Source organism: Sceloporus occidentalis, unplaced genomic scaffold (assembly GCF_023333645.1).
Source record: "Sceloporus occidentalis isolate IW3139 unplaced genomic scaffold, rSceOcc1.0.p SCAF_37, whole genome shotgun sequence".
Classification (NCBI taxonomy): Eukaryota; Metazoa; Chordata; class Lepidosauria; order Squamata; family Phrynosomatidae; genus Sceloporus; species Sceloporus occidentalis.
The window spans coordinates 2,025,792-2,037,615 of record NW_028317017.1 but is presented as its reverse complement, the minus strand read 5'-3'; the positions used below and the strand labels follow the sequence as shown (position 1 = coordinate 2,037,615).

The following is an 11,824-nucleotide window of genomic DNA, read 5'->3' as shown; positions in this document are numbered from 1 at the left end:
CAGGCAAGAATATTCTCTTACACTCCTCTTTTTTGTTTTACATAGATGCAATATTTTTAGAGCCTAGCAGAATAAAGATGCAATACAGAGCAGGGTGCAGATCTGTTATTTCCTATGCAGGGGTAGCTGAGCCAGGTAGAAAGGGTACATCACACCCAGGCATAGGAATTTATTGCTCTGCCCCCTTACTCTATACAGCTTCTTCACGGCTCAGTACTCTGTTCTCTACACCACCAACTGGGCTTATACACTCAAACACTAAATGCAAACACGCACATTTTATCCCTGAACACTGAGACCGACAGTCACACACACTCATTTTAACCAAGTATAGGCACAGACAATGGTTCATGGTGGACATTTTCACAGTTGCGAAGGAGATTTCCAATTTTTATTTTCAAACAATACTAAATAGTGCCCCTGAGTTAAGCGTGTGTTAGAGTGAATCATTTTATTTATTTTAGGCCCAAAACATTAAAAGTATGGATAGACTGTCACAATACACACAATATCTTGCCCTTACAAAGGCCTGCCCATTCACACATACACTTGCACATTCAAGCTTGCCCTTACACACAAACATACTGGTTCATATTTAATCTTACAAACCACACACTTATTTGACCTTAGACACACTAGCCCTAACATACACACACTTTCAAAATACAAACACTCTCCCGTTTCTCATCACCCGTCTTTTTTAACTCTCCTAATTTTTATCTATCCCTATCTCTGTTTCTCATTACCTCCCCACTTTCTCCTTATCTCTCCCCTTTCTCTTTATCTCTCGCCCTTTCTCCTCCTACTATTCCTCAGTTTTTTTCTAATTTATCACCTGTGCCAAAGACTGTGGTGGGAGTGCGAGATCTGCTTCAGCGCTCCCTTGCTGTATGTGCGGCTTCCATTCTGCCATCAGCACACGGTGTTAGGGAGCACTGAAGCAGAAGTCTGAAGGAACAGACCTCGTGCTTCCCTGCTCTGTGATCTCCCCAACCGGACCTGCACCTGACACCCACAACTGCTGATTTCCTGGGACAATGAAAGTACTGAGACAAGCTCCCAATTCTATGGACTGTCCCAGAAACAGTAGGAAAGTTGGCCACTATGCTGTGGTTCTGTCATGCAAACATTATAAAATAACCCTGGTCCTGAAGGGGTTTAATTGAAATGATGGAAAACATTTGCATGGAAGCTTTAATGACGGTCAGACAGACTGTCCCAAACACTCCGTAGAAAAAAATGATACATAGTTTTATTTTTCAGTATACACATAGTTAAATACAAATGTATATGGAACGCTTATAGTAAAGCCACATCAGGCTTGATATACATCGTACAGCTAACCTCGTCCAACAACCACTGATACAAACATTATGCAATTTGTATTGCAACATTCTTGCCATTGTAGGATAGGAAGGACTTAAGGGTTCGCGGCTGTGTTTCCGAGGGGAGCATTATAAGTGTAGCACAGAGTGTGTGTCACTGTTATTGGCCGGCTTGGCAGTTCCGGTTCCGCAGTCAGACGTCGCCGTTACCGGTTCGGCGTTAGGATGGCGGATCTGCTGAGATGGTGTGTGGAGGAGTTGGAAAGATCATTCGGGCTGAGTGGCAGCGAGGACATCGTGCAGTGAGTTTAAGAAATAATTAGGTAGAAAGTACCGGTCACCAATGTAGAACTGAGTAATGCGAAGGGGATCGCTAACTTTTAGACGATTAGTGAATTCCATGTGGGTAACAACAACCCCTGAAATGAAAGGGCCAGTTCCATGTAAACAGTACATGAACGCGGTGTGTTGTAGACCTGTCATTGGTTTTGTACGCTAGAGGTTTAACCCCTTCTTTACTGTGGGTATATATGTATATTTAAAAAAACCGGGGGTGCTACATTTGTATATGATTTTGATGTAATTTTTCATTAAAGCAGTTTACCAAAATAACCCAACATAGATTGAGTTTGGAAATATGAGTTCCTATATCTTTGTGACAATTATAGGACAAAAAGAAAAAAAACAAAACAGTAAGTAACCCACAAAGTACATATTTTTGGAACGTAGACTACCTGGAGTATTTCACTGGGGAGATTTGGTCTCCTGTGAAATAAAATGTCACTGTTCCTTAAATGTTTCCAAGTAACATTTATTCTACATTTTGTTTGTATGTATACAGATCCTAAAGAATACAATGTGTCATTTGGGTAAGACCATCTTACCTAGGAAAGCAGGCTGCTAAAAGTACCTAGCATCAGTTTCTTCTAGTCCTCCTAAAGCTGAAACTCTGTTCAGCCAGTTCACTATTTCCTGTTTTCCAGCAGATTCCATAGTTATTACAATAACGTAGAGTGAAAATCAGCGGTATAATTGACAATATACAAAATGACAATAGCATTAACGCATATTAACACATTTGTATAGAAGGAAGAGAGGGTCCTGCTCTTTTTAGGCCTGCAATCTAATTTAAAGACTTTATTTGCATTAAATCACTTTAACACAGGTACATGCTGTCCATTGACAACGAAGAAGAATTTGAAGAGTACATTAATGACCTTGTCCAGGGCTCAGATGAGAAAAAGCGTTCTTTTATTCGTGAGTTGAAGGATCGATGGAGGAAGACCAAGCAACCATCCAACTCAACCTCACCACAGACATACAAGAAAGATGGTCAGTTCCTAAAGATTGTTTTCTGCACATAAATATACCGCCGACAATATGAATCATTTATTTTACCCTATATTTATTGTACTGGCATTTGCATTTATGAATTGTTTGAGCGACGAGCCTTGACCTTCTCAAGGAATTGTTGTCTAAAGAGGTCTGTTTTGTATTTCCTTCGTATGGTCTATGGAAAAGAGGCTTGCCACGTGCAGGTGCTGCTTTCAGGAGAGCTGGGCAAGAAAGGGAAACGAAAAGGCAGGAACAAGCTGGAACCTCTTCCTACACAGTCTTTAGTAAACACAACTGTTGAAGAAGTGAAGACTCCAATGGACTTGGCTAAGGTTTGTGATATCGTGTAACCAGGGGATAGGGGAAAAGCTTCACTGTGCAGATTGGACCCAGTTCTCACTGGATCCCTGATAAATAAGCCAGCCCTTACACATCAGCTTTGCTGGCCTATCTATGCTTTTCCTGAGTATCTGTATTCCCAGAGTATATTTGAATAAATGTAGATTGTTGTACCATACTTAATAAAAATAAGACATCCCCTGAAAATAAGCCATAGTGTGTCTTCTTGAGGAAAAATAAATATAAGACAGTGTCTTATTTTTGGGGAAACACGGTGTGAGATATATATATATATATATATATATATATATATATATATATATATATCTATATATATATATATATATCTATATATATATATCTCACACTCCTATCAATCATCCTATCATACCCAGATTCCAGCATGTACCGGCTGACTTAGCATGATAGGAGTGTGATTGCTGTTAACAATCATATTATATATATATATATATATATATATATACATACATACATACATACATACACACACATATATTAATATTGTTATTGAATTTTTCTATCCAATTTTGGTGTGTTATGTTTAATAAAAGTGTGGTTATTTTTTCTTTATTATTTTAAAGGTGGGGGATCATTTTAGGTTTTGGCCAAGTGAATCCTGAATTTTCATTGTAACCCAATCAAGTAACAAGTACTGATTTATTATATAAAGTGCAGAATGTCAAGCTGTTAAAATAGCAAATATTTAAGTTAGGCATCAGAGCAAATAAACCAATAAACAGAGATAAACGAGCAGAGGTAGATTATTGCACAACCTCGTGACTCATGGGAGGATCTGTGGTAGGGTAATCAGAGAAGTACCTACCTTCTCTGTGTTATTCAGTGGGGGATTGACACAGATAAAACATGCAGTAGCCTAAAGATGATCACAGGGCTCACATTCCATTCATGCCTTCCCTATCATGCCTCAGCACTGTGATAGGTTATGTGTGTGAATGCCAGGTTGAGTTTAAGATAACAATAGAGTTATGACACTTGGGAAAAGGGGTCACATGGGTTTAGGAAAATAAGCTTTTGTTCAGCCACAGCTGTAAAGCATACAAAGTGGCAAACAAGGCTTTCCATGGAAAATCAACAGCCATTATCTGGCTAGTCCTGGTGTAAATACCTGGTGACAAGCCACTCTGATTAACTAGCAGCTAACTTCCAGGGAACTCTTAAGGACTTTAAAGGGACAGTTTAATATCCATAACATCCCCTCTAAAGAATAATCCTTAATACATTTTTATGTGAGTTCTGTAATACACATTCCTACAACAAAAAAAATAATCCAGAAAATACAGGATCTAGAATTTCCAATCCTGCAGCAGAAGCTGTCCTCAGTGGTCCGATATTTCTGCCTCAAGCTGTCAGTCAGTGACAGTAAAGTACTCCCGTTGAAATCAATGGCAGTAGTGTCCAGACACACGCACGTGAAGTCTGAACAGACCCCTCACTTCAGTGTTCGCTAAGCCGGCACCAGAGCTTCTGCAATGCATTTGCTGGTGGAGGTGTAGAAAGGATCAAAATGCATATGAGGGGATTCTGCAGAGAGCATGAAAATTTAAATGGACCACACAGCTATTTAGTGCATTTTCATGATGCCCTCAGTGCCACCCAGGCCCGCCAAGAGATCTGATTATTTCAGTGGGAGTGCTTTCTTGCTACTCATCTGTTTTAAGAAGCCAGTCACTGGGGCAAAACATTTGACCACAGATGGGTGTTGCACTGCAGCTTTTCTTAAAGGTGATTTATGTTTACCCCATTTTAGTGAATTTATATTAAAGTCTGTGCTTAAACAAATCATATTTTTTTCATTTGTTTAGGCTCAAGCAATGGCCAGCCTCACATCTACGAAGAAGAAACAAAAGTATGTCAACCTGTATGCCAAAGAGGGCCAGGACAGACTGGCTGTGCTGATCCCTGGACGCTACCCCTGCGAATGCCTGGCCCAGAAACATAGGCTTATCAACAACTGCATGGCTTGTGGACGTATTGTGTGTGAACAGGAGGGCTCCGGGCCTTGTCTCTTCTGTGGGAACTTGGTAAGCAACACTTACTGCTTAACCATTTTCTTAAACTGAACCCTGCTTAGCATCATGTTCTTCTTCACCTCTTTAATTCAACCGCTTAGGTGTGCACCAATGAAGAACAGGATATTCTGCAACGAGACTCAAACAAAAGCCAAAAATTACGGAAGAAACTTCTGGGAGGTAAAAACTTTACACTGTTGTGAAGAGTTAGTGTTCTCCTTGCTACAACAAAATGTTGTATTATGCCTACAGTAAACATTGTTTTCCCTGTGAATCCCTTGTGGCACAATGGAGAGATGGAGGTTCTGCCTCCCGAGGTAGGCAAGATGTTCTCATTCTGTTCTCGCCTTTAAGCCCTCGCTGTTTCCCAAAGACCACACTGAAGGCAACAAATACCAAAACAAAAAATTATAGGGGGGTGGGGGCAGCACGTGCCACTGAGGGATATACAGGGAAAACAAAGTTCACAGTAAGTGGAATTCAATGTTTCCTTGCCATCACTGGTGGCACCACAGAGTTATAACAAAGAAAGGGAGGGAGAAAAAAATAATTAGAGAGGTGGCATCACTGGCAGAGTGAAGATCCAGGTGGTAGTGTGTGTAGGAGTTTAAGCTCTTCCATGTGGCAGCCTTGCGAATCCGGTCAGGACTGACAAGATGTCTTTTGGCCCAGGAAGCAGCCACAGCGCAGTGAGCTGTGCGAAAATCCGGAACCTGCAGATTAGCTCTGGCATTACAGTTACAGATAACTTGTAGAATTCGCCAAACAATAGAGTGCTTGGATGTCTTGTGGCTTTTCTTTGGACCCACATATGAACTGAACAGACTAGAGTATCTTATGAAGCTTGAGTTCTTCCAAGAAATATAGAAAGGAATCTCTTCAAATATCTAAGGTATTAAGGATCATCCTGACATCTTATTAGAAATCTTCACAGAAAACATGAAGAGTAATCTCTTGGTTGTAATGGAAAGCCAAATGAACCTAAATAACCAATTCAGATGGCAAACACAGGAGTATCTTGTCTAGAAAAAACTGAACAAAAGGTTATTGAATATTCATAACCTGTAACTGTAAGAGCTGTCTTCCAAAACAGAGATATCTTCCAAAACAAAAAGGAACAGAAGCTTCTTCCAATGGTTCAAAGGGGTCTTAGGTGAGCTGATTAAGAGCCACATTAAGGTCCCAGGGAGGAATTTTGGTAGATGTTCTAAAAAGGATCTGGTCATTAGCTTTAATGAATCGTCTGATTCGGCTTTTCTTAGCCAGATTGGAATCGTTGAAGGCACCAATAGCTGCTGTTTACCTTGATAGTAGAAAACTGCAGGTGCTTGGAAAAGCCATCTTGTAAAAAAATCTAGAAGCTTATTCAGGGACAACTGAGAGGCGATATGTTGTGAGCTTGGCGCCATTTTGAAGCTTCCATAGGAAAAAAGATGTCTGGTATGCCTGAAAAGAGCTAGAATAGAAGAATGGCAGAATAAAGATGGAGTAAGCTGCTCACGCAGTCCTGGAACATGGAGAACCCCTGGCTCAACCTAGAACTGTGCGCGGACTTAGTGCCTCCGGACTTGGCTCAACCTAGAGCCTACAAAAAAAAAAAACGGGAGCTGAAGCCTACCTGGGGTAGGCAGGAGAACACAGGGCTAAAAGGCAGAATAACCCTTTTAAGTGCTGAAGTCCTGCCTACCTCAGGAGTCGGAGCCTGTATCTCTCCACTGTGCCACCAGGGATGGCAGGGAAGAAATATGTCTACGAGACAATTACTGAGGCTGACAGCTGAATGTGTTCTCTGTTTTAACTAGCATCCCTTTGTTTGCAGGCGCTGAGTCATCCTTAAAAATGGATGTTTCTAGTAAAGACCTTTTACCCCGACAAGAGATAAGAATGAAAGAAGGTTTGGAAAGGGCCTTGCAACATCGGGATAGGCTATTGGAGTTTGATAAGACCAGGTATTGTCATTCTTGTTCTGTGGCATTGTCCTATTGCTTTGTTCTTTGAGAATAGGTAAGAGGACATGCAAACCATAAGATAACTGACATGAATACGTGCATTTTTGTTCCACGCATCAGTGTACGGCGAACTCAAGTGATCGATGACGAGTCTGATTACTTCTCCTCCGATACCAACCAGTGGTTGTCTGAGGCAGAACGTGAGGCAATTCGTAGGAGGGAACAGGAGTTGCAAGATCTACGTCACGCTTCTCGGCTCAGCCACAAGGTCACCATAGACTTTGCTGGCCGCAAAGTCCTAGATGAGGGAGAGGATCTGGCAGAGTACCACAAGAGGTTGGGATGACTGTATAACTGATTTGAATGAAAGCACAGTGGTATTTTGTTTCTGTCTAATTTACATAGTATAACTGAATCTACAGTGTTACATTTAGAAAAATAGCCTGTACTAAATAACATTTTTATATTACAGCATTAACAATTAGGTGGTTGCCACAGGTGAACGTTTCATAAATTCACTTCCCTCATAAATGCCGATTTATGTGTTTGAAGAAAAAAAAAATAGCGTATTTGGAAACGGTTTACTGCTTGTCTAGGATTAGTGCAGATTTTGACCTCTTTGCATTGCAGGTTTGATGAGACAGTTCAGACTATTAAATCAGGAACCGTGGTGCCACCATCCAGGAGTTCCAGGGAAAGATCAGATGACTCCGTTTTACTAAATCCCAGCGTGTTGCTCCCCCCACCCTTGGTAAGCCTCTCCTATTGCAGTGTCAACCTACAATGATGCTTCAGTTCTTGCTGTATTTAATTTATTTGGAACAAATGGAAAATTGTGTTCCTTTTTAAAAAATGTAAATTGTCTAGTGACAATTGTACATTCAGATTTATATATATATATGTGTGTGTATATATATATATATATAATTAGGGACAGGTTGATGGGGTTGTCACCTTCAAATAATACATTGACATAAGGGTTTATTATGCTTTGTTTTATACATAGGACTGTTTCTTTAAATCAGCCATCCAACAAATAGACAAAAGATAAATTAAGTCCTACTCCAGCTTGGAGACAAACATAACTGGAATTTCCTCTCTAGCACACTGGCCAGGTACTCCGGTTCCCGGTTAGCAAAATAAAATAAACATCCATAACAGTACCTTATGCACAGTCTCTGGGCTCGCAGCCTCAATTCTCCCAAACTGAAAACACACACACACTTTGTCTGATTACTGGATTTAATAAGATAAGTCACTATGATGACCTTTTTATGGCTAGATAGGTCTGTTATAATTAAAGGGACACTCCAGCTGTCATGTACATTTAATATGATATTATAGTCCCAGTCCTCCTTAGTGTTATGCATGGCCCAGGGCTATTTGACTTTGGCAGGGGGCCCCATTGTTGAGAATATCATGTAACTGAGAGAGAACGCAGAAAACATGGGATACAATAGTTGTGAAATGTGCCATGCTCTTGTGGCTTCCCTCGTTGTGTCAAAGCGGTGCCACTTGTATTATGGGCAGCTTGCATGAGTACTCGGGGGGTCCCTGTCTCTGCGGTGTCCTGTGCAACTGGATGGGAGCAGTGAAATCTGCTCTGCCCCATAGATTGTTGACCTTAGTTGCTCTGACACACTACACTTGCAACATGCACACATCCCCCCCCCCGGCTCACGCCTGACACTCCAGCTGCACGCACCAACACATACAGTAACATGCGCACGCACATGCTAACAGCATGCACAAACATACATATAAAGGATGACCCCCTTATATGTATTATGTATTTGCCCCTTTGTCCACCGCCCCCCCCTGTCAATTTTTCCATGCAGTTTGATGTAGGGTACTATGTTAGGGTACTATGGAGTGCGTAAATGTTGTTGTATTATTCCAGTGGGTGGATCAGGTTAGTGGCTCACACAGGAAGAAACCCCTCGTAGAAGGGACAGAAGAGCACCCAGAAAGGAGCCGGCTGCGCATACAGGACCGGGAGCTGCAGGAGATAAGTGACCAGGGCATGTGTCTGAGCATGCACCAACCTTGGGCTTCCCTATTAGTAGCTGGAATTAAACGGTGAGGCAGTTTAATGTGATTTGTTGGTTTTTTTTGGTTTTTTTTTTACTGGCGGTACCTGTGATATTGTAGGCTACAGGGATCTTTTTTCATTTCTACTACTGTTTTAATCTCATTAGCCTGATCTCACATGTGCGGGTGGAGAAATCATTAGAAAGTACTGTAACATCCTGGTGGTTGTATGGGGCCACTTTTGTGGCTGTTAAAGGGTTAAACCTGTAGGTAACTTTTACATGGTATGCATGTACCTTTGCTTTGCTGCATCCTTTCTGTATTATATATATATTTATATTTATTTTTTTCACTGTACTCTTCACTTTCAGGTTTTTTCTTCTCGTTTCACTATTGCTACGTCTTGTGACATTGAATATAGTGCGCATTGTAACGCTGCTCCTGTTACTGAAAATAAATAGCCATGACTTTCAAATTCTGTATTTACCTGTGACGTCCCTTTTGGTTTGTGTGTATATATATCTTCTGCTGTGTACTGACAACTAGCAATGGAGGTATTGAGGCATGTTTCATGAGCTATGGATTAAATAGAATTGTACAGAAGGATCTTTTTGGTTTGTGATAACACCAGTGCAGTCACTTGTTGCTATTGCTGTGCTCACTTATGAATGACCCTCTTTATGTACCCTTGTTTCTTGCGCAGGGTGGAGGGCAGGACATGGTACAGTGCTCACCGAGGTCGTCTGTGGATTGCAGCGGCTGCGAAAAGACCTTCCACGCAAGAAATTTCCGAGATTGAAGCTTCATACAGAGTGCTGCTAGACAAAGGTTCTTTTCCCAGTTAGCATTTTAACTTGTGCTATGATAATTTTGCTACAATAAAAATATATCTTGTTTTACCCACGTTACACTGTAGATGTGGCCTTTCCCAAAGATTACCCCACTGGATGCCTTTTGGGGTGTGTGGAAGTGGTGGACTGCCTGCCCCTGGAGCAGTTTAAAGAACAGGTGAGAATATATACTTTGTAAGGCAAAGAATGAACTAGGGGATGTGCATGTACCAACAGTCTAGTAAAGGAAATAAAACCTTAATATGTCTAGTACATTATATGCCATTTTTTTAATACCAGCAGTCTGAATGCATATACATGAGCAGCGGGAAGGTAATGTGGGGTGTAACTGTTAAGTCATTTTAACTGTTGGTTTTAAACATTTAGTTACTTAAACATTGGAATAATTAGCAATAGAATGTTGAAGAGCCTTTTTGTCCCCCCAAGGGTTTGGACACCCCCCCACAAATTTGACCATGTCCCCTATTTATTAATGTACCCATACTAATTCTATAGTGTGTGGGTATATGTATACATCTCAAAGAAGGAGAGCACACCAAAGAATTAAAAAACCCAAATTCTCTGTATTTACATCATTTTTGTGTCGCTACTATGTTGATGTAAATACAGAAAATCATCATTAATAATAATAAAAATCCCGGGTGTGCTTTTCTTCTTTGATTTATCCTGTTCGGAGGGTGCACCTGGGTGAAGTTTTGTGCACAATGTTTTATCTCGTAGATTTAGCATACAAACTAAAGTACCTTCTTAAAACTTAGTAGTATTTACAAGACTGTATTAAACCTCCATTTCCTTTTTGTATACGTCCTAGAAAATCCAGGGAGGGTAACATCTTTGTCAAGCAGCACTTTTCCTTAATTAAGCAAGGTCATTTGGTTTCATAATAAAGTAATAGAGTTACTATAAAATCTTTTATATAATCACATTTTTTCCTTTTAAACATAAGCTTTGAGGTACTGTTTTCCTTTAAATCTAGTCCTAAATTTAGCATGTGTATTATACCTGAGATCGTACGCAATGTATTTAGTAAGCATTTTGTTTAAAATACTATTTATTGATATAAAACCATAGGCATGTTTTGTTCTGATCAGTGCATTATCTGTTCTTTGTAGTATTCTTCACTCAGTCAGGAGTCCGCTTCTCCGTTTGTCTTTATTTGCACCAATCCACAAGAACTGTTTGTAAAATTTCCCATGAAAGGTCAACACAAGATCTGTAAGTTCAAATATTCTTACTTAAGTCATATGGAGCAGGGCACAACTGTGGTGCCTTTTAAAAAGCAATTCATTTTAGCTATGCATAGATAAAGATTTATACAAAGGTTCAGCCAAAAGGCCATCCGTGTGACGGGAATGTGTTCTGGTGCTCCGAAATAAATATTTATTCATTTTCTGTAATGCTTTTATATTATCATCAGAGGTGCTGTATGGTTAGTACTTTTAATGCTGTAGGTTTATTTGTTTGTTGACGGTCGTTTTAAACTTGTCTGGATTTGATAAATTGTTGGAGAATAAATATATATATAAATGCATTTCCAGACTTAGTATTAACTGTATAATAACCGTTTAGCATGCTGAAAAGTTATATGGACACAAATAAAAAGCACACCATTAATGTTCATATTTTGTATGTTATTTAAAGGGAAGTTGGATTCCAAAATACACCAGGGAGCCAAAAAAGGGTTATTGATGAGAAAAAGCCGAACATGACGTACATTAGAAGATGCCAAGAAGAGTTTATCAGGGAGGATTGGATGAAAGCGATGTCTTTTGGAAGAAATTCTTACTTACTGGCTGATGTTGCAAAAGTCTTTAATATATATATATATATATATATATATATATATATATATATATATATATATATATATATATATATATATGGACTTTAATGACAAATAAATCCCTTATTTCAGAAAATATTGTTTTTGTGCTAATAGTCAC

At 39.8% G+C, this 11,824-nt stretch overlaps 1 protein-coding gene across 1 annotated transcript; it reads left to right on the top strand.

Annotated features, from left to right (window-relative positions):
* The first annotated feature begins 1,550 nt into the window (after nucleotides 1–1,550).
* Nucleotides 1,551–11,590, top strand: LOC149297702 (activating signal cointegrator 1-like). Its single transcript, XM_089488175.1, has 13 exons — nucleotides 1,551–1,627; nucleotides 2,491–2,657; nucleotides 2,847–2,992; nucleotides 4,844–5,062; nucleotides 5,152–5,230; nucleotides 6,870–6,999; nucleotides 7,120–7,335; nucleotides 7,630–7,750; nucleotides 8,900–9,078; nucleotides 9,734–9,858; nucleotides 9,947–10,038; nucleotides 10,994–11,096; nucleotides 11,523–11,590. The coding sequence occupies exons 1-13, from the start codon at nucleotides 1,551–1,553 to the stop codon at nucleotides 11,588–11,590; spliced, it is 1,722 nt and encodes a 573-aa protein (XP_089344301.1).
* The last annotated feature ends 234 nt before the right edge of the window (nucleotides 11,591–11,824 follow it).

Coding starts and splice junctions, on each gene's coding strand:
- LOC149297702 (XM_089488175.1), top strand. CDS start 1,551: ATGGCGGATCTGCTGAGATGGTGTGTGGAGGAGTTGGAAAGATCATTC. Junction 1,628..2,490: donor GGCAGCGAGGACATCGTGCA/GTGAGTTTAAGA, acceptor ACTTTAACACAG/GTACATGCTGTCCATTGACA. Junction 9,079..9,733: donor TTAGTAGCTGGAATTAAACG/GTGAGGCAGTTT, acceptor TTTCTTGCGCAG/GGTGGAGGGCAGGACATGGT.